Genomic DNA, 23,712 nt, shown 5'->3' with positions numbered 1-23,712 from the left:
TATGTCTTTCCCTAAAATTAATAGGGAAGAGGATAGGAAACATGGCAGAGGTTCAATGATTGGAGAACCAATGCAGCTGGTGCTAATTTAAGTTTTGCCACTAACTTCAATGGGGCCTATATTTCATTCCTTGACTTTTGGGGGACATAAACGTCAAAGAAATGCCCTTTTAACAGAGACTGAGGTGAAACAATAAATTTTCTTGTTTGTGTTGGACTAGCATTACTTGCTTCCCACAAAGTCCCCAGCCCTCAGATACACATAAGAAGTCCTGCTGAATACTACATTTGAAATTAATCTCTGCTGTACTTCATCCAAAGAAGAAGAAAGAGGGAAATATTCAGTTTGGCTGGTGTACATCAAGAGTAGGAACAGAGCATCCTAATGTGTTTTCTACTGACTATTTAAACAATCAAACCAAAATTTCAAACAAAACCTAAACTGAAGCTTTAAAAACACAAAAAAATTGGTAGTCTGTGTCTACAGCAGGACCATCACATATTTGAGTGCTTTGCTGGATTAAAACTCTGCAGCACGTTGCAGGGTAGAGCCCCTAATGATATTAATTCTAGAAAAACAAAGTACTTAGCAAAATTCTCTTGCAAGAAGTCCAGTGCCTCCCACAGAGGCATACACACAATGCTCTTATCTGAAACTCATCCATGCATTAAACATTTGCTGTATTCTCCATTCCAGAGATTGCATTAAAATTATCTGACTCACTTGACTGTCTATAGGTGCATCTCAAAGCTGAGACCTTATAAAAGAGTTCTGTGCAGACATTCTATCTGGCTGTGGAAACTTTTTTTGTAAGACTGAGGCCTACCTTCCTAATACATCTCTGTCTGTCTGTGTCTGTCTGTGTGTGTGTCTCTCTCTCATGGGGAAGGAAAGGAACAGACCATAGTTGTATATATTATTCATCTCTCTGATTTCACAGTGTGACTCACTCAGTGTTCAAACCTCACTGTTTAGAAACACCAAGCATTTCCACAGCAGTTCAAGCAATTTCCACTTCATGTCCATCTCAGTGAGCATAATTCTTCCAGGGGCTCATCTTCAAAGCCTAATTATCAATCAAAACATATTCCACCCAAGTAATGGGTACATTTCTCAATGGGAATAAATTAAAATCTAATCTCAGCTTCTAAAATTCCCAAATGAACATTTGTGGGAAGGGAAGTATTCTCATTGCAAGTGATTTATTATTTAGACTCTACTAGCAGAAAATGATCAGCTTCCATTTTCTGTCATGCAGAAGGTGCCTAGGTCCAATATGGAAATATTCCAAAATTGTAACAAAACATTCAAAGGCAACAATAAACAACAGCCTCCTGCTACAGTACAATACAAGTATGTGATATACAAAAGTTTTAGTTGTACAAAGGAGAGAGGAGGGAAACAGAGTAATGCTAACATTGTCATGACATTTTTACAAATACTCTTTTTGGCATTGCATGACCCAATTGAAAGGAGGAATTTATCCTTTGCTACCAGTAGAGACAGGGAAAACTTATGCCTATTATTTGAACTGAGTCCAAACAACCTTTTGGCAGAACTGGTGTGTCCTTTTCTTTTAAATCATTTTTTCACATGCTCACTCTTCCTGATTTGTGCTGATGTGAGCATGTTGGGTCACATCAGGTACTTGGCAGACTCTGCATCCCCTGAAACAAGACAGCACCATGCACTTTATGGTACGGAATGGCCTTTTTTGGGTGAGACCTTTGAGAAAGAATTAAATTACCGGACAATCCTCCTCTCCTCAGAGTGAACTCTTAAATGAATAGCTTTCTTCCTCAGGAGAAAAGGCAAAATAAGCTGTAAGATGTCATACAACTCTTCCCTTTATTTGCAGTCCTTTATCATAGAGCTAATCAGGAATATTTTGATGAAATTTTTTAGTTGGAAAATGTGGATTCTTCCAGACTGGAAGTTTTCATAGAAATGTATCAGTTTTGATGACTCTTTCATTGGAAAAGATTTCTCAGGTCCAGAACGGAGCAGTTGATCAAAACATCAGAGTGAGAGAAAAACAGCCAAAAGCTCAGTGATTAGAACTGTCAACTGGCATGTGTGAGTCTCTGCTCTGCTTGATTTGGAGCTTTGAACCTGACTCTCCCACATCCCCAGTAAGTCCCCTGACCACCAGGCTATTCTGGGGTAGGTTGTTCTCAGTCTCTTCTGTTGAAGCTGTTACACTTCATAAATAATGAAACAGTCATTGGGCCAGAGGGAGACTGACTACAGCTCAGTGGTTAGGGCACTGAGTCAGACAAAGTAGGGGCCTGAACTTCGGTCTCCCACATCCCAGGCTATTCTGGGGTCTCTCCAGGGGTGCTGGGGGTGCTCCTGCACCCTCTGGCTTAAAGTGGTTTCCACCATAGACAGGATTTACAGTTTTGTTCAATGGCTCTCAGCACCCCACTATAAAAACTGTTCCAGTGCCACTGGGTCTCTCTTTTTTCATGAAACATTTCATAAGGTCTCGGTTTCATCCCAATGTGACTGAAACGAAATGGCGAAACCTCATCATTTTTCACAAAATGGAATCCTTGTTTTCCCAGCCAGCCCTACTTATATTGCTTGCAACTGCCAACTGCTCTGCTCATTTAGAAGCTCTTGGCCCTGGATGACGATGTGGCCTGTATAATAGCCCTGTAGTGGTGGTGAATTCCATACTGATGTTGCCTAGTAGCTCCACAAATCAGCAAAACAAGCTGCTAAAACCATCTAGAGAAAGGGATCCAAACAAAGCCAAAGTTTTTATTCTCAAAATTCAAACATGTAGATCCCTTCCACATGCTCTGTCAGCCACAGAACTGCTAGCACCTTACAGGACTATTCACAAATTAGATTGTCATAGTCTATGGGCTTGATTCACCGCTCCATCTGAGGAGGTGTGCTGAACCCAGCCTGTGCCAGTTCCCATGATGCTGAGCCACCTTGCCTCTACTAAGCAGCCCTAACTCTCATCACTGGCATAAGGTCCCTTATGCTAGTGGAAGATCAGGTGTAGTGGAGCTTTGCCATTTTCCCTCCCACCCCTATCCCATCCACACCCCACTCTCAGAACACCCCAACATGCCTCTTCCCTCCTCATATGCAAGATGTCCATGAGCAGAGTTCCCCAGTGGTGCCCAAATTGTGGGGCACTCCCCCATAAGTGGGCGCAGAGGAACATTCAGGAGGTGTGCAGCAGGGCCTGGGTCAGCCCTCATGGGAGGCAGAGAGAGTCACCCAGCCCTGCTCTGCCCCGAGCCCAGCTCTGGCCCCAGTCACAGCTCCATTCTGTCCCCAGCCACAGCTCCACTCCACCCCCTGCTCTGCTCCCAGCCTATCTCTTCCCTCATTCCCTTTCTGTCCCCAAACCAGCTCTGACTCTAGCCCCAGCTCCTCCCTCCAGCCCCAGTTCAGACCCCAGCTCCACCTTCAGCCCAAGCTAATCTACTGAGTCAACTGTGCAGTAATGAAGGAGGGACATGAACAGATTCCTTTTTTGGTAAGGGGGACAACCAACAGGAAAAGTTTGGGCATCACTGCCCTAGACTGGTGAAATTCTCCACTGGTCATTTCCAGCTGCTTTCAGGCAGTGTAAAATAAGCATCCTTGGTGGACCAGAGACGCAAGATCAATTTCTACAGAAACTGTGAGGACTAAGCTGTTTTGGGATCATATTCAATAGAGCCATAATAATAGCATGTACAGTAGTTAGCAGTTACTGCTCACTGAAAAATGCACAAACACTGGAGATAAAGGCACCACATCACAGTGAGACCTGTTTAGAGCCAAGTTCCTAATTAACTATTGGCCTGCGCTTTTCTCAAAAATGCTTCACATAATGTTGATTGGCAGCATAACAAAGCTTGTTTCAAGAGAAGAGTCTAGGGAAGGGGGAATGCTTTGTATCAGACTCATCACAGTTCCACTAAACTTAAACACCAGAAGGAGCAAAAAGGCATGATTTTTTTTTTAAAAAGCATGTTATCAAGAACATTGAAAAATAAAACACACAGAATATTGGGTTAATATTTGACTCACTCTTAGGGATCTAGCACATGGTTCTTAATTGCAAACAGCAGCAGAAGGAAAGGTACTCTGGGTTCATTCACGTCTGGTGTTTCACCAAATGTTTTAAATGTAATCCTGCAGTTATGCTGCATTTTGTCAGTGATGAACAACTGTGGGCAAGGATTGTGTTAGCTGGACAGTGTACCACACAAAGTTTGCATCAACTTTATCTGTTTACTGAAAGACCATGAGAGTCTTCCTTGAAAAAATACATACTGCAGTAGCTCATTCCAGAGATAAAGAACCGGAATTCTATGTACTACACCATTTAATATATTGTTTTACAATATATTAAATTTAATATCTTTACAGCAGCTATTGTTTCATACAACCGGCACAACAATGGTGGAAAGAGTACTTTTTTATATGGACAATGGTGCAACACATCTTCCAATCCTGAAACCTTCTGTAATTTCTAACAAGAAAGTGAGTGCTGGAACAGCAGCCTTAGTCCAAGTTATAACATGTATCCAGCTGTTGAAAAATAAACTAGAGAAAATATGGGAAAACTCCCAACTCTGAGTGACCCTTTCTCATCTCATACAAATTAAGGCTGGTGAGAATTTCCAGAATTGATAACCCTTTGTTTTTCAAGGAAGCAATATGGTGCCCTCCAGTGGATAGGGAAATGCAGTAGGACTGAAGAAACCTGAGTTCTCTTTCCAGCTCTGCCAATATCCTGTTGTTTGATCATAAGAATTATCATACTTGGTTGTTTGACTAGTGGCAACCATGGAGAAAAACGTCTAACCATGCTGGTAGATGTACAGAAATTTCTCAGCTGACAATACAGCAGACACGCTAAAGGATGTGTAGTTATACTCTGAATGGTGATGCTGTAAAAATGGCATCATGGGGTGCCATGTTCATTGTATCTAAATGAGTTCAGACCAAATGTAGTCTCAGTTTATAAGTCAAATGCTATTTTTTCTAACTGCCAGTCCTGGAAACTCACCCAGGACTCTGGAATCAAGCTGAGTTCTTCTCTTCTTTCATTTCAAGAATATAAAAGCAAATGGGACCATAGAGGGAGAATACCAGTGCAGTTGCCCTGAACTGTGACAGGTGCCAGTCTCCTCTATTCTCTGCCTATGGCACACAACAGTTTAGTCTCCTGAGGACTGAAATGCTTTAATCTAACCTAAGTTACTGGGCTCAACATAGAGATAAACTGGGTGAAATTCAATGGCTTGTGATCTAGAGGAGATCAGATTACGTGATCCAATGGTTCTTTCTGCCTTTAAACTCTATGAAACTATGAATGCAAGATTCCTGAATCTCAGAATTCCTCTGCCATCAGCAAATAGTTGTGAAACCATTGGCAACATTCTTGTTTTATCCCCCTTTAGTGGTTAGTTCACATAGAGGATGACAACCTACTACTACTGCTATCCGTTAGTCCATTTGCTCATATGTGCTCTGAATCTAAAGGTTCCAATCCTGTTGATGCTCTATGTACATGTCAAAATGATTCCACATGATTGAGTTTCTGTGTTTTCAGTTTGCTATTTTAAAACTTAGAAAATAATAACCCACAAAAATATATGAAAATAATGGTAAAGTTGCAAAGTCAAGCACAAAAAGTTAGAATATGCCAGAATTAAGATTGTGACTTAAGGTTATGCATATGCATTATGATATAGTCTATAATTATATGATCACTGCACTCAGCCAGCCCCAGGGCAGGCAGCAGACACAGGTCTGCTATCAGCCCCAGCAGGACGGCAGGGCTGAGCAGCGGACAGAGCCAGGCAGTGGCCCAGCCCAGAGCGGGGGGAGCAGCAGCAGACCAGAGGGCCCAGGCCCTAGGTACAGGGCGGCAGAGCAGCAGTCTCCAGGGAGCCCAGCCAGGCCTACAGTCAGGGCAGGGCAGCAACACAGCAGTTCAGGGTCAGCAGCAGCAGGGCAGCAGGCAGCACACAGCAGGCCAGCAGCCAGGGCAAGCACAACAGGCAGGGCAGGGCAGCAGTCGCTCACAGCCTCTCTCGGCAGGGGCACCAGCGGGCAGCTCACAGCAGCTCTGGCCAAGCCAGCAGTCAGGGCAGTCAGCAACAGGGGGCAGCAGCAAGCCCTCAGGCAGGCAAGCACACAGCAGGGCTCAGCTCACAGCAAGAGCAGCAGGTCAGTAGCCCCAGGTCCCAGCTCACAGGCAACAACCAGTCCCACCAGGTCCGGGGCAGGCTCAAAAGGGGCTCAGGAACAACCAGCAGGAACTGACTTACAGGGGCCCAGGCCCCAGGTCGGGGCAAATAGGCGGGGCAACACAGACAGTTCAGGTCTCAGCTGAGTACAGCATCACATCAATCACTCATCAGCAGGCTCAGAGGAGTCAGGTAATAACAAGCAATAGTTCAGCCCCCCAACAGAGGCAGGTCAGGACAAACAACCACAAGTCCCAGGGGCTCAGGTCAGGGCTCAGAGCCAGCCACAAGAGCAGGCCCCAGGGTGGGGGGGGGCCAAACTATAGTTCAAGGCAGCAGTCAGGGCAGGAGCAGAGCAGCAGGCATCAGTCTCTCAGGAGCAGCAGCTCAGGCCAGGGCAGGGCAGCAAAGGCAGCAACAAGGCTCAGGGGCTCAGGGCAGGGAACTGAGCTGTGGCAGCAGTTCAGCAGGCCAGAAGAAGCAGGGGCCTGCTGCCTGCTGCCTGGTAGGAGGAGGGGGGGAGGAGGCCGGCTGGGGAGGGGTGGGGGGGACACAGGCCCACCCCCCTCTTCTGTGTCCCAGCCCGCCCCCAGGCTGCAGTGATCCGCTGCAGTCAGTGGGGATCCTGGCCCGCAACACACCGACATGGGCACGTCAGTGCCCCTCCGCGGGGGGTCGGCCCTCCTCTGCTCCCCCTCTCCCCCTCTCTCCCCTGCCTGGGGCTGCGCGACGCTGGGCGGTCCTCATACCATGCCTTGGGCTGCTCTGTGAGCGCCAGCGGCCTCTGCCTCTGGGCTTTGGTCACACGGGCGGCTCCGGCAGCTCCTCGTACCGGGCTCGGGGCAGGAGCCAGTCCAGGGTACCTGGCTCGCTGAGGGAGAGGGCGGTCTCGGTCTGTCGTCCGGGTACCTTGAGAGGGCTTGTGGTCCATCGTCGTCCGGTGCCTGGGCAGGGGCAGGGCGGCCAGTCAGGAGCCTGAACAGGAGCGTCCCTCCTCTCTCCGGCCTGGGGCTCTAAGGTTGAGGTTGGGCCGGGGCTTTATACTTTCTGTCCCCGCCCTTGACTCCGGGGGGCGGGGCAGGGCGGGTCTCCGCCCACTGAGGTGGCTGTTCTGGTTCCTCTCTCTCAGAGGCCGTCGGGAGCCAGGCCGCCTCACTACAATCACACATCACAACAAAAACTGAGGCAGGAGACCTACACACAACTCTGATCCAGCCCCCAAAGTATCATTAAGGCTGTGAGTCTGTCACAGAGGTCATGGAAATCACAGATTCCGTGACTTTCTGGGACCTCTGTGACTTCTGCAGTGGCCAGTGTGGCTGGCTCCAGGGCTGCCATGACCTCTGCCCACTGCTGCCAGGGCCTACCTCCCCAGCACCGGCGGGAGTTCCAAGCCTCACACCATCGCCTCCCCCCAAACACCCCGGGGCCATGCGCCACCCCCACAGCACATGCTGCATCTCCAGGCCACCCACAGTGCCCTGGGACATCCCCCCACCCCCTCCCGCCCCGGCACCCAAGATTTAGTCAGGGGTATATAGTACAAGTCATGGATGGTCACCAGCCATGAATTTTTCTTTACTGCCCGTGACCTGTCCATGACTTTTACTAAAAATACCTGTGACTAAAGCGTAGCTTTAAGTATCATCCATTCTGTGCATTGAATTAGTCAGGGGTCCTATGGAAAAAGTAGTATGTGATCATGTAATTAAAGACTCTATCATAATGCATATCTACATACCCAGGGGACTGAATTTAGCTTGACTGGGCAACCGTTTGAGAACTTGACTTTGTTACTTTAATGTTCTTTTGTTGTTATTTTGTGTGTGTAATAAATACAATCACATATTTAACTTTGAAAGTATTTTCCTGTATTTCTTTCAGTCAATTATTTTTAACAAACTAAAAAGTTAGTAAACAGACTATCTTAAATGACAGTTTAGCTAAGTGGTTTACCAGGAGATTGTGGTTCGCTCAGACAGTATGTCACTTTTCCACCATGGTTAAAGGACTAATATAGCAGACTGTGTAATCTTCTTGGCTGTTTGTTCAATATTTCCACAATTCTCATCATGGTTTCTATAACTGTTTTAAATAGGTAACCAGGCTTTTAAATCACAGCCTTTATTTTATGTATTGTTTGTCTAATATGACATTTCAGGTTCATGTATTAACATAGTTGCCAACTAACAGCAATAGTCCCAGACACATACTCATTCAAATTTTATTTCTGGAAGAGGGTACTTAAAATTTCCCAGAAGGGAGTTGTATTATTACAGGATTATAGTAACATGACCACATGGAAAAAGCATATTTGATTTCCTGTAACTTAACTTTAAACCAGGGGTGCCAAACATCTTCTCTGGAGAGGGCCAAATTACATTTTAATTTATGGCCTTTGGACTGGGTCTGTTACAAAATTAGGGTCATATTCTACTCTCCTTCGACAGTATGGTTGTCTGCACTACTATTCAGTCCCCACTTTTGCGGGACAATGCTACTACATGCTGCCTCAGACAATATGTACCTCAGGGTTGAAAATAAGGGTGCTGCTCTATCCCTTAGTAAAAAGAACAGGAGTACTTGTGGCACCTTACAGACTAACAAAATTTATTGTAGCATAAGCTAAAAGTTGCAATATTTCAACAAAAAAACTTCAAAAACAGACTCCAATGAGAGACTGCTGAATTGGAATTAATTTGCAAATTGGACACCATTAAATTAGGTTTGAATAAAGACTGGGAGTGGATGGGCCATTACACAAAGTAAAACTATTTCCCCATGCTTATTTCCACACCCCCACCCCCAGTTCCTTATATCTTCTTGTCAAGTGCTGGAAATGGGCCATTTTCATTACCACTACAAACAGTTATTTTTCTCTCCTGCTGACAACAGCTCACCTTATCTGATCACGCTCCTTATAATGTGTATGGTAGCACCCATTGTTTCATGTTCCGTGTGTCTGTGTGTGTGTGTGTGTGTATACGCACACACACACAGGGAACATGAAATAATGGGTTTGTTTATATATATATATCTATATATATATATATATATATATATATATATATATATATATATATATATATATATATCTATATATCTCTTCCTTCTGTATTTTCCTCTACATGCATCCGATGAAGTGAGCTGTAGCCCACGAAAGCTTATGCTACAATAAATTTGTTAGTTTCTAAGGTGCCACAATACTCCTATTCTTTTTGCGGATACAGGCTAACACAGCTACTACTCTGAAAACGATCTCTTAGTAAGTTACTGTTACATTCAGCTTTACTTAAGGGAAAAAATGAGGAAAGGAACTTGTAGGACCACAGCTATTTCTGCCCTTTCTTGGCCACTTGCACATGCAAGTACCCAGTATGTGCACACGATTCCACTAACTATGCAAATTAGGTAAATACTCTTATTTTCTAATAACTTTGTTTAGTATTTCATTAGACTTAATTTACAATGCATCAAGATGAATGGGTCAGTTCAAATCTCTTAGATCCATTGTTATATGCTACCTACAGATTCAGGAAAACAACACTGTATAAGTTAACAAATTCAGTTCACACTTGAAAGGAATTTTTTATGACCACAAGGTCTAATAATAATAATACCTTACATTTTGCAATCAGAATCTGTCACATATGCTTGATAAATACTTAAATAGGCAGTAACTCCCCACAGGATGGGTGGTTAATACACTGGTTTAATCTCCAGGTTAGCATACAAGTTACGTGCAATGTGCTCATAGCAGCAATCAAAATGATATTTTCTTCAGTGACTAATTAAAAAAAGAAATGTATGACACATATACACTTCTAAACACATAGAAAAGAATATTTTTCTATAACACACCGAATATTGCTCTATAATATTGTATTTAGAGACTTCCGTAGTAAATTATTCCAGCGATTAAAGCACAAATTGCTTTTGCAATTGAGGTCATCCTTATCACTTCCACAAACTGGTAAGTGAAGCTATCTATAAAAGCACCCGTTTTAACAAGCTAAGCTATAATGTTATGTATCACCTTGCAAAGGAGTCAATACAAGAAGGGGCTTAACTAGTTTAGTGTGAGCTCAAAGAACAAATGGCAAATTTTAATAGAAAGATATTATGTTATGCAAATTTCCAAACAAATAGTAAAATGACTTATTGGCCAAATAAAGGGCCTGATTTTGAAAGGTAATCAGCATTTACAACTCCCATTGGTTGGGAGTCACAAGTGCTTAGCACATCTTAGGATCAGTCTCGACATTAAATATTTTTTAAATTTACATTGCCGGAGTTCATCTTTAAATATCTCTGGTGGGAAGACAGGGAAATATTCAAATGTATCATATTAAGCTGCTATCAGAAGATTTCTACTGCTTGGAAATATCTGTACTTTTCATTTTCATAAACGATGTATTTGTAAAAGAGTGCCACTATGTATTCATTGTTGATTGATTGAGATATTTAGACAAGAATAAACAATAGCTCAAATGCTGCCAATCTAAGCATAGTTCATTATCTGATATTGCACAGAGACAGAACAGATCTTGTAAGATTGATGCATGTCATCACTATGGTCCAGATTCTGATACCTTTACTCATGATATATCGTACCCACTGACTTCAGTGGGACTACCTATGGAGTAAAGTGTAAAGAGAGTAAAGCATGAGTCAAGAGAGAGCATGGATAAAGGTATTAGAATCTAGCCCTATGTGACTTGCAGTATAAGTGTGTATTCACATGATCCTACACATAATATGAATAATCAGACTACATACAATTATAAACAGAACTGGGCTGAGAAAAGAAGAGAAGAAACTTAATCTTGCATTGACCTCAGTGAGAGCCGAGTATGCTCAGTCCCTTTTAGGATTGAGCTCTAACAGAGCACAGAGAGACCAAGGGTGAAATCCTGGTGCTACTAAAGTCCATGGGAGTTTTGCCATGGACTTCAATAGGGACAAGATTTCACTATAAGGGCCTGGGTTCTCCTCTCACTGATTTTACAATAGTATAACTCCAGTGACTTCAATCAAGTTACTTCTGATTAACATGAGTTTAAGTAAGAGGTGGATCTGTCCCTAACATTCAGATATGATCTTGGTATTCCCATTCCCCAGTCCTTGGCATTTAAGCATATCAGTCATGAAGATACTCCTCATATATCTGCCTGGCTGGGGTTAAGGGATGATGGTTACTGTAAGAGATGGAGATGATTAAGAGCTACAAAGAGATACAATATTGGTCCTAAATTGAAAGGATGACCTTTCGGTGAAGCTAGGCAGTGTAAATGAGAGACCATGCTCCAATGAATAATAGAGAGTGTAGGATTAATAGAATGACCAAATTCAGAACATAATGATGACTTGAAATTCAATCTTAAACTGGAGATTATTTAATTCTATATTCCACTCCTGAAGTCTTTTAAACTGTTTCTAAATAAATACATTAGAATATTTTAAATCATGTCATTAATCTAAGCGTGGATGCTGCTAACTTGAATTCATTGTGTTTTTTGTTTTCCTACACATATGTGTCTGGTGAACTCCACCTCAGGTCAGTAGTGTTGTTACTATAGGATAGCTATTAGGTGGCCTGTGAAAGATTGGTTTGGTGGTTTCTGTCAAGTTCTCAGGGCAGAAGTATCAACATTACAAAAAAAATCCACCCCCATAACTGGCACTAATTAGCAACTTTGTTATCAGTCTCAACAGAGGTCAAGGACTGAATGGCTATAGAGGCTGAATTGAGACAGACATACTGGCAACAGCATGGAGAGACTTGCATTACTGCTATCTGTGCTGTTCCTGTTCTGTTGATAAACAGTCTCCTGGGTACTCATTCTGGCACATTTCATATGTATTAAAGTCACACTAATTTTTAAACTAGATTAGCAGTTAAAGATGGTGACATGTTGTTTAAAAGTTAATTTTGTCAAGATGTCTGTTAAGGAGCAGCTACATCCTACCAAGCAGAACAGTGATGAAGAGCAATGAGATCAGCCTGTAGTTGCCCTTGTACATGGACATATGATGCTGGTACTTTGCCTGAAACCCACACTTTTAAGTTGATGCAGGCAGTTGTTCACTGGTTCCAAGACACCTTTGAGCAGCTGAGGTGAAATACTATCAGGTTCAGCAGCATGTCCATTTCATAACTTTTAGATGGCCTTGCATATTCCTCAAGTGACAGAGGATCAGTGCTTGTACCTGGGTCTGCAGCCATGTGGTTCATGTAGCTCTGGACAGTTGTCAGCAGGTGTGTAGTTCAGTGAGCTTTCATAATGTGTTTCCTATCAGTCCAGGACCTCGTCTATCAATGAGCAAAGAGAGCTGTCTGGTTTTGTGATGGGGATGTTAGAAGGCTGTTTATGGCTACCAGGCAAGTATGTGATGGTTCAGGCAGGATGCAGGTTGTTGTACTTTAGGCTTTGTCAGCCAGTTAGTTGATGTAGATCTCATGGTCACATTCTGCCGTGGCCTGGAATATGCCGTTCAGCTGTTTATGTTCTTGGACAACTCCCTGTTTGTGTGCTTCTGCCTTTTTTGCTAATATAGCAAGAACTCTTCAGAAGGCCAAGGTTTCTTGAGAGACCATCCAAAGCCGATTGTTTCAGCAGTGGCATGGTGCGTAATCTTCATACCTGTATTGGTGTGAGAGTGTGTGTTGGATCACAGCTTTCGCCACATTTCTGCACAGCCTCACATGTGCAGCAGAGTTGTATTCTTGCCCTGGCACTATTCTGCTGAGCTATTGACTGGATATTAGGATTTGTTGCTTCACACCTTGGAATCAAGGTTGGTCAAGAAGTGTTCACCAACCAGGACTATGCCAGTGATACTACCTTGCCTGTGGAGAAGTCAGAGAATTTCATCCGCATCTCCCAAGGTCTATAAGACATTGCCCACACTATGGGATTGAACATCTCATGGCAGACGAGATGGTGCCACAGGATTCTTTGCTGCATCTGATGGCAGACGATCAAGGTCCAGAACGTCAGAGTTGGGCCACCAGAACCCAAGCACAGCTCAAATGGTTGCAGCAAATGGGACTTTCTTTGACAAATAGATCTTACCACCACTTCCATGAAGTCTATGTCTCATTTATGGATGCACAAATGTCTTCATGCTGAGACAAAGTTCCAGATCTATCAAACCTATATACTATCTCTATCACTATACTGGTCAAAAACCAGGACCCTTTTACAAGCAGACTTGGAGTGGTTAGAGACATTCCATATGTGCGGTCAACACCAAATCCTGAGCATACAGTGGTTTGACTTTGCGAGAAATGTAATAATCTTGCAGAGATCTGGCCTTCCTTCAATCGCTCATTATATTAAAAAAGCAGCATTGTAAGCTCTTCAGCCAAGTCACAAGGATGGACAAAAATGCCCCAATACATCATGCTCTGAAAGCTCTCCATCAATAGGTAAAGGGGTGCATGCACTGTTCCTATATGTTGCTGCCCATAGGGCTGACCCAAAGATTTGTGGATTTACAGGGTGAGCCAGATCCAGGAACTTCACTACACGATGTAGGTCATTGTGGTCACTCTGGCTGGTGCAGTGGTACTCAGTAGACTATGGATGTTTGATGATGATTCAGAAATGTAAATTTCTTACATTTTCCTTGGACAGGTACCTTCCCTAGTGTATACATTAACTGTTTATATAAACAATTAAAGGTAGGATTTCCATAGTGATCATTGATGGCCTAACTGTGCCAGCACTGAGGGCTTTTGAAAACTTATAGTAACTTTTAATTTTTCATAGACCTGTCCTCCAACTGTCCTTGAAAGTGAAAATTATACAAAATATTGGTTTAGGAATAAGGGAATTCAATGCAAAATGCTAGCAAAAACATGTTTTGGAAAGTCACCACTCCTACAAATGACCTGAAAATCCCAGACTTGGGTAGGACCAACAATTATTTCATGAGCAATCCTTTAAAAGAGAAACAAACATCTGAGAAGAAAAGGAAATAAAATAGGGGTAGAAAGAAGGAAAAACGTCTTCATATCCTGCTCTGGATTTCTTTGTATAATGACCTCCTCCTCCCAGCTAACTCAAAGTATGGACTAGAGCTGGATTAACAGTTTCTATACTTTCAGTTAGCTGGGAGGAGGAATCATTATACAAAGGAACCTTCAAAACAACAGGTTGTTTTGAATTGGAAAATAGAACTTTCCACCTCCACTTATATCTCTCCAAATGTAAATTTTTGGACCAAAACTGTTTTTATGACAGAGAAGTGCAGATTTGGTGACAATGAAATATTCTGACAATTTCTTTCTATTTGCCAAATTATCTCAGTTGGGGGAGGAACAAAATTCAGAATAAAAATATTCATTTTGAAATTTTCAAAAAGAAAGATTTTAATTTTTCAATTCAAAACAGCTTTTTGTTTTGAAGTTTCCTTTATTTTATTTTTTTTTAACATTTTTTTAATTTTAAAAAATGCTGGAAATTGAAGTTAAATGTTTTTTTTTCTGATCAAACACAATGTTGCTTTACTTTTTGTTTCACTTAAAATTTTGACACAAATATTTTTATGTTTATCTTTGGAATTGCCAGTAAACCAAAAAATCCACTATTTACACCGCTAGTTTCAAATCCGATATGGTGTAAGTGGATGCAATCCATTGATTTCAGTAGAGTTGCATATTCACTTATGTCTGTCTGAATGTGGCCATTTGAGTTTATACCCTTTTCTGCAACTGAGTAAATATTGGCATCTATTTATTTGGTCAAGAGTGTCATAAAATTTGATGTAACATTTTCAGTTCTTATTTCTGCAACCCTGATCTTTTTATTTTTTTTTTAAAGAGAGAGGAGGAGAAATAGGAAAAATGAATAATTTTGTGTTACTATATCTTTCAGGGTAGCAACTAGCAGTAAAATAATGCCATTCTTTAGGAATTATTATTTTGTGGTACAGTACTCCAGTAAAGCTAGACACAGCAGTAACAATATGTCCCACTTACTACTTTTTGCTTTGTGTTTGTTACAGAACCTGCAGAATGTGTGTGAGGCCAATAAAAATACTGCAGCTATTATGAAAGTTAGATTAGTTATGAAGTCTTTTATTAAGTTAACTTTTCAGAACATGGAAATTAAACAAATGCAAAAAACTGCACTGACAATATTTTGTCAATGGTAGCCAGAATCTTGAGCCAGTTGGGGAGAAGCAACCAAAGCAGGGACTGCTGCAATAGGGAAAAGTGAGGAAAATGGGGCCCAGTCAAGGCACCTCTCCCACTAGCACCCTGCCAGACCCAGAACCTTACAGAGGAAACCCCCTACTCTGGGGGCACCAGGACCCAGGCAGTGCCTCCCTCCTCCCCTGCCCTGCCACATGGGCTTGGGCATAAATTGCAAAGATGAGCCAGCCAGCATCTCCAGCCACTAGGACAGAAGCACCCAAAGCTGGGATCTTTGGTTCTTGGATATCTTTCTGAAGTTTTGACAGGACCTTCTCTGCCCTGTGCTGATTAGCTGCCTGCTTCAACCCTACCCTACTCCTCCCTTTCTTCCACAGTCTCTTCACCTCAGCTTCATTCCGCACCTGTCCCACTCATCCTCTTCCCTTCATTATTCTTTCCATTTAGTCGATCCCCTGCTAACTAAACCCAAACAAAGAAAGTAAAAATAAACAAAAACTGTGGCATTAAGATGACATTTGTTATCTTTGTCTGTGTGTTCAATCCCTTCCCCCACCCTGCATCTGTCTTGTTTATTTAGATTATAAACTCTTTGAGGCAGGGACGGTCTCTTTGTTCTGTTTGTACAGCACTTAGCACAATGGGGTCCACATCCATGACTAGGGCTCCTAAGAGCTATGATAATACAAATAATAAATAATAATAACTTACGATGATGTAAAAGTAAATTTCCTTTGAGTCACTATGCACAGCTGCTGTGCAATGCTATGTGCTATAGGAAACATCTCTGGTTGAATCATGAAAATAAAGAGGCATGTATATACTCCGAAAAGGCCACCATCATTAATCTTAACTACTTTCTGATTCCAGTTTACTATTTGAGGTTAAAAAAATAGGATAGTCACTGCAGTTTGTGATATATTAACATCCAATCTATGATCACTGTGTCCTAAGAATAGAAAGAATGCCACATTGTTAGTACAGAATAGTATTAAAGACTAAAATTAAAAAAGCCGCCTATCAGTAGTCATTACATTACCCACCTGCACTTATGTTCCCAACCAACCAACCCACCCACGTTTTTAAATATAAGAACAACTTAAGATTTCAGTAAGAGTATGTGGAACCTTGATATCGACAGCTTGTCAGTGGTGGTGGAAAGGAAAAAAATCCTCATCTAAAACACAGACAGCACAATTCATTTTGACTAACATAACAGATGCCACTATTCTGAGTGACAAAAGACATTTATGTAGAAAGCCTTAGAAACCTCAAACTGTTTGAATTGTTTACCTACATAATTATGGCACAGTCTGGCTTTAATTTGATTTATGAATGAGTCAGGCCTGAAATATTTCCATTTCCAACCCTACTGTAGGTGTGTTTCCCTTCAAAGACATAATTTACCAAAACTTTAGGCTGGATGAATGGAAATTGCTTTTTCTAATTTTTTTTAGGTGACATACAAAAATTATATTACATTGCTAGAATACGAGGATATGTTATGCTTTGCAACTCTGACAGCACTTAATATGGCACAATATAATCTAATGATGATTCAGGCTTTTAAAACAAAATTACCGGAGAGAATCAGTTGGAGAATTAATAAGCTGGATTTTTGCATGTAGTAAACAAACTGGATTACCCAAAAGAAAAAAATGTAAAGTTGCTGGCTACTAAGATTTTCTGATATCTCAGTATGATAGGTTTATTCTGTTTTATGTCAAGACTTGGAATCTGGACAATATCAAAATATAGCTGTCATTTACTAAATACCTAGGATTAAGAATGGACACAAAGTGAGTGGAAATATGAAGTGATATACACAGTCACTGGATAACTAATTATCAGTTGATCATTTAAATCCACAATATGATCGATGGCTAGAAGAATCAGTTCGTACTCAAATGCCAGGCTTTCAAAAACCGGGATGAACCTACAAATTGAACCCCACCCCATTTTTGTTTCACTGGAAAATGTTAGCTGGAGAAAGATGACAGGATATTGGTTTTTGGGTAGACAAAAAAACAGAACAACAAAATACAAGATATGGAGAAATGTTTAGGTGTGGAAGATGGGAACTGTGTGGTGATGAACCCTAAAAAGATGAACAAATTTATTTGGGCATAAACTTTTGTAGGCTAAAACGCACTTCATCGGATGCATGCAGTGGAAAATACACTAGGAAGATATATATACATAGAGAACATGAAAAAATGGGTGTTGCCATACCAACTCTAATGAGACTAGTCAATTAAGGTGGGCCATTATCAGCAGGAGAAAAAAAGCTTTTGTGGTGATAATCAGGATGGCCCATTTGATTTTCTCCTACTGATAATAGCCCACCTTAATTTACTAGTCTCATTAGAGTTGGTATGGCAACACCCATTTTTTCATGTTCTCTGTGGGTATGTCTACACTACGGGATTATTCCGATTTTACATAAACCGGTTTTGTAAAACAGATTGTATAAAGTCGAATACATGCGGCCACACTAAGCACATTAATTCGGCGGTGTGCGTCCATGTACTGAGGCTAGCGTCGATTTCCGGAGCGCTGCACTGTGGGTAGCTATCCCGTAGCTATCTCATAGTTCCCGCAGTCTCCCCCGCCCATTAGAATTCTGGGTTGAGATCCCAATGCAAAAACAGTGTCGTGGGTGATTCTGGGTAAATGTCGTCACTCAATCCTTCCTCTGTGAAAGCAATGGCAGACAATCATTTTGCGCCCTTTTTCCATGGATTGGGAGCTCAGCCAAGAATGCAAATGCTTTTCAGAGACTGCGGGGACTGTGGGATAGCTGGAGTCCTCAGTACCCCCTCCCTCCCTCCCTCCATGAGCGTCCATTTGATTCTTTGGCTTTCCGTTATGCTTGTCACACAGCACTGTTCGCGGGGCTTTTCCTGTCTACCTGGCCAGTGCATCCGAGTTCAGATTGCTTTCCAGAGCAGTCACAATGGTGCACTGTGGGATACCACCCTGAGGCCAATACTGTCGATTTGCGGCCACACTAACCCTAATCCGACATGGCAATACTGATTTCAGCGCTACTCCTCTCATCGGGGAGGAGTACAGAAATTGGTTTAAAGAGCCCTTTATATCGATATAAAGGGCCTCGTTGTGTGGACGGGTGCAGGCTTAAATCGGTTTAACGCTGCTAAATTCAGTTTAAACGTGTAGTGTAGACCAGGCCTTAGTATATATATCTTCCTACTGTATTTTCCACTGCATGCATCTGATGAAGTGGATTTTAGCCCATGAAAGCTTATGCCCAAATAAATTTGTTAGTTTCTAAGGTGCAACGAGTACTCGTTCTTTTTGCTGATACAGACTAACACGGCTACCACTCTGAAACCTAAAAAGATGTGTGGCAAACCCAGGACAAATGGCTACAAAGGGAGGGGTAGTAATTAGCCCCAGGGGGGTCAAAAGGTCTCCCCCTATCCACTGAGGAGAGATAGCCATGGGGAAATACGGTTCAGCTGGAACAGCGGTTACCAGGGAACTAATTAGGTTCAGCTGGCCCCAACTGCTGGAGACCTTTTTAAACCCTCCCTGGCATGGAAGCAGGCGGAGAGAGTGAGAGAAGCAGAGAAGCTGCCAACACGTTAGGTGCAGCAAAGCTCTGAACCCTTCCAGCAAGGAAGGCTGCACTCTGTCCCCAGAAGGGGAGAAACCCAGCACAAGGGACTGACTGAGGAAGGGATCAGCCAGACCCTGTGCGACCTGGAAGGATTTTGCTTTGCCCAAGCCTGTGTCTCCAAGGCTAAAAAGGACTGAGCCTGCTGAGGAGAAGCAAGTACTTTGCCACAGATGGTAGAGGTTTAGAAAAAATATTTCCAAAGACTGTTAAATAAGAAGAGAGAGTTGTGAGTGCAAGCATCACCGACAATTACGGAGAAGCCTCAAATGGTATTGATCTCTGTATAGGAGGTAGAAAAAGCACTTAATAAGATGAAGAATGGTAAAGCAGTTGGTGAAGATGAGATAACTGCTGATATGACCAGGGCAGTTAGAAATATTGGAATAAAGTGGCTTCACAGACCATTATGCATTTCCTGGGATTGTCACGATACCAGATGATTGGAGAACAGAACTGATTGTCCCTCTTTGAAAGGTTAAGGGTTGTGCAAAGAATCATAGCATCTATCAGGGCATCATCCTGCTAAATCAGCCTCTTAAAGGTCTTGAGAGAGTTTTGGAGGTAAGGGTTAAGGTGCAAGGTGGAGGAAAATATATGAAAGGACAACATGGCTTTAAGAAGGGAAGGGTACCATACATGCAATATTTGCAGTAAGATAGAAGCTTGAAAGAATGATAAATGGAGAGCATATCACCCTATCACCCAGGGGTGAACACTTTGCACAAAGCGATCACTCTGTATCTGACCTATCAGTCCTCTTCCTGAAAGGAAACCTGCACACTTTCAAAAGATGAGCTTGGCAGCTTAAATTCATTACTTTGCTAGACACTAAAAATCATGGCCTGAACAGAGACACTGGATTTATGGCTTATTACAACAATCTATAACCCACTAACCCCCTCTTTTTGTGCTTTGACCGTAGAGTTATTAACGGACCACTCTACCTTGAATGGTCCCCTTATAATATGTGCTAACTACTTATGCTAAACAATCTGTTCCACCTTGCATTTTGCTGTAATGCTGGGAGTATCTCTCCAAGATCTGAAGAAGAGCTCTATATGGCGCAAAAGCTTGTCTCTCACCAACAAAAGTTCATCCAATAAAAGATATTACCTCACCCACCTTGTCTCCTAATATCCACGGGCTGACGTGGCTACAACTACACCACACATAACTGCTCTTGAGAAAGCATGACTTGGTTCTAGATGAGCTGGTGTCTGGGGTACTGAAATGGGAGGGAGGGGAACTGCAAGAAATGGAGAGGACAGAGGAGCTGTATTGAGGGTCAAGAGCTAAGATGGTAACAATACATGGAATTTCGAAGAGTTTTGAGGTGACAGTGAGATTGAGACAAGGCAGTGTGCTGAGTCCACTTCTCTTCATCTTACCTATGCAGTTAATTAGTAAGATAACTGAGCCTGTGGAGACAGAGAAAACTGATGTATGTTGATGATCTGCTTGTGACAGAATTCATCCTTTTATTTGCACTATACACACTATTGTACTCATCTTTGTAGAATGTATGCCTTGTGAGGTATCATTTGAAAACTCATAACTAGCTGGTCAATCTTATCATGGTGAAATATACATAGCAACATTATGTGTGAAGTTATAAACTTCCCCCATATGATGTTAAAAGTGTATGTTCAAAACTCATGTAGCACCAAACTGGCCAAAGGAGTGTGTGTTTGCATTAATTTGTATTTAAGCAGTAAACTGAGTCATCAAGCAGAAAGGGGAAGGGAGGAAACAACAGGAAACCTGCATGTGAGCATAAACAGTGAAAAAATCCAGCAGGGAACATCCTTCCACACAGATTTTGCATCTCCTGGTTTCCCCGCCAGCAGCCCCATGTGCTCCACTGTGACTGTCTTAACCTGGGTCTGTGGACAGGGTGCTGTGATGAACTTCAACTCCTGGGAGAATTCTGCACCTGCACATGCACAGAATTTTTTTTTCTCCACAGAAAATACATTCGGCCCCAGAAATGCTGCAGTTCCACCGTTTGCCTACCAGAAGCTGCTGTGGTGCCAGAACAGCCGGCTGCATTCATGCTGCTGGCTGCTCTGATGCCATAGCAGCTTCTGGTGGGCAAAAGGCAGAATTTCAGCACTTCTTAGGCAGAATGTATTTTCTTTTGAAAAAAATGAATTCTGTGTGTGCGCAGTGGCACAGAATTCTCCCAGGCATAATATACTGAGGAGAAAGGCAGGAAAGCAGGAGGGTAGACAGAGTGTGCATGGAAAAAATTAGAGAGACGATGGACTTGGGACTCTCAGAGATAGATAGGCTGGACAGTGCACATTTGAGGTGGGCTGCATATGTGATATGAATGGGTAAAGAATGACAAGCAAAGAAAGCATGGGGAGAAGACAACAACAAGAAAGGATCTGGAAGACTGAGGATATGATGGAAAGACTCTGTCAAGAGAAGTTAGAAGAGAAAAGGACCGAAACCCAAGACCTATGAAGCCGTTATGGACTGGAAAGAATGGTGAAGAATAGTGGGTACCTCCAACCCTGTGTAAATGGGAAAAGGCATCGAGAAGTGAAGTGAGAAAATGTTTACCTAATTCTTTAAGTCCTTAAAGTATAAGGGCCTGATTCTGCCAGGTGCTGGTCAACTCCAAGATGCTGAGTGCTCTTAATTCCTGTTGAATTCAACACTTTGCAGAACTGAGCCCATAATCCTTATATTTGCAAGTTTATAGTGAAGACAGTTTGGACAGTTTAACTATTTGCAAACAACAGTCACACTGACAAAACATATTGTTATTCTGATTAATAAGAAAGAAAATGGCAGCACAGTATATTCATGTAAAACAATTTCATGGGAGATTTATGTGATCATACTTCAAAATGTTTATACTGAACTAGTATTTATTGTATATATTTAGCCTTTCAACAATAAAACAACCTTATTGTTTTTGATAATTGTTCCACAAACTTACATGAAATTCACACAGCCTGTTCCTGCAGGTGGAGCAATCCAAACGAAACTGAGATTTGTCGTTGGTAGATGACTCACATGAGATGCAACCACACTGCACATAAACTGATTTCCAAACTGGCGATCGGACATAATTCCTAAGAGAAAGACAGAAAGGTAGGATAAAAAACAGCATATTTCAATGACTCATTGCAATGTTTTAATAGTGTTATATAATGTATCTACATCTACAACATTTTGCTTTCAGGAATGGCAATATGAAAATCAAGACCAAAAGGCCATGGTATAGTCAAAGTTAACTTCACTAGTGTCAATGGAGTTGCCCTCTGCTTTCACCAACATTGAATGTGGCCCAAACAATTTGCAATCATTATTTTTCATGACAGAGTAACACTATCTGAGTTTGTTTTTGTTTTTTTCCCCCAAAAGGCTAGATCTTCAGATGTTGTAAATCGATGTTGCTCCACTATCTTCACAGATTTGCACAAATTAAGGATCTGGCCCATAATATTTAAAAGAATGCAAAAAACTCTACCAACAAATTTAACACTTTTTGTAAGAGTTCTATCACTTTAAATTCATTTTCATTTTGTTGCAACAACTTTTTATGTATTTTTGAATGTGGATGTCTTACATAAACAACTCTTTGGAATTCACCTAGTTCATCGTTAGATAAAAGAATTGTATCACTAAAACAAAGCAAAAACACTAGCAGACAGCAACCTTTCTTCTTCTCAGATCCCTTCTATTGTTGCTTACAAATTAGTGCACAGTTCCATTATTTTTAACGCCTTTGGGCTTGCTATCTGAAGTCACTGGAATTATGCCCTGAAACTGAAGGCATTCTTATTCAATTGAATTACTACATCTTTAATCTTTTCTACATGGTACATTAAACATTAAATGTTTAAACTGTCCTTTATAATGCAGTTATCAAAAGTAAATACCTTGTTTCTCATTACTTTCTTCAAATATTGACCCTTCAACTCAGAAAACAGTCACATTGACTAAGCATATTGTGAGTCTGATTAAAAAGGAAAGCAAATGGCAGCAGTACATTCATGTATTAAAATGTTCATGTTAGATGTTATGTGATTATACTTCAAAATGCTTATACTGAGCTGGTATTTATTCTCAGTTCTATTTATTTCAGTTCTGATAAGAATAGATACCACTGGCTCTAGGCTCCTTGACAAATGTTTTGAAGTACAATTCTTATGAAATGCAACTCTAGCAATTATGCTTAATCTCTTACTCACCCAACCAACAATGACCAAGCATAGAAAATAAACAAAAAATCCCCCTTGCCATTCTCCTGAGAATTCTAGATCTTCCTCAAAAGCAAACAGATGACCTTTGCAACATACCCTACCGATTCCAGCCATGTGGGACCAGAGTTGTAGTGATTTTTAAAGCTGGAGACCTTCGTGAAGAATACCCAGCAGCATCCTCTCTATTAAACCAAGTATCAAAGGGGTAGCTGTGTTAAGTCTGTATCCACAAAAACAACGGGGAGTCCGGTGGCACTTTAAAGACTAACAGATTTATTTGGTCATAAGCTTTCATGGGTAAAAAGCCCACTAAGTTTTTTACCCTCGAAAGCTTATGATCAAATAAATCTGTTAGTCTTTAAGGTGCCACTGGACTCCTCGTTGTTTTTATTAAACCAAGGGAACTCCAGCTTGACTACCTTCAGAGATTGCAACTACTGTTCAGAGAGAAAAGTGGTCTCTCAAGCAAATCAT

At 41.7% G+C, this 23,712-nt stretch overlaps 1 protein-coding gene across 2 annotated transcripts in view; it reads right to left on the bottom strand.

The window, feature by feature from the left end:
* Nucleotides 1–23,712, bottom strand: part of RELN (reelin) — a 444,047-nt gene that overhangs the window by 313,725 nt on the left and 106,610 nt on the right. For both annotated transcript variants that reach the window (XM_039517535.1, XM_039517540.1), the window contains exon 3: nucleotides 21,969–22,104. In XM_039517535.1, coding sequence (XP_039373469.1) covers nucleotides 21,969–22,104 — 136 coding nt within the window. The remainder of the gene's footprint in view (nucleotides 1–21,968; nucleotides 22,105–23,712) is intronic.

The sequence above is a fragment of the Mauremys reevesii genome, linkage group 1 (assembly GCF_016161935.1).
Source record: "Mauremys reevesii isolate NIE-2019 linkage group 1, ASM1616193v1, whole genome shotgun sequence".
In the NCBI taxonomy this organism is placed as follows: Eukaryota; Metazoa; Chordata; order Testudines; family Geoemydidae; genus Mauremys; species Mauremys reevesii.
This window is presented reverse-complemented; position numbering and strand designations above follow the sequence as displayed.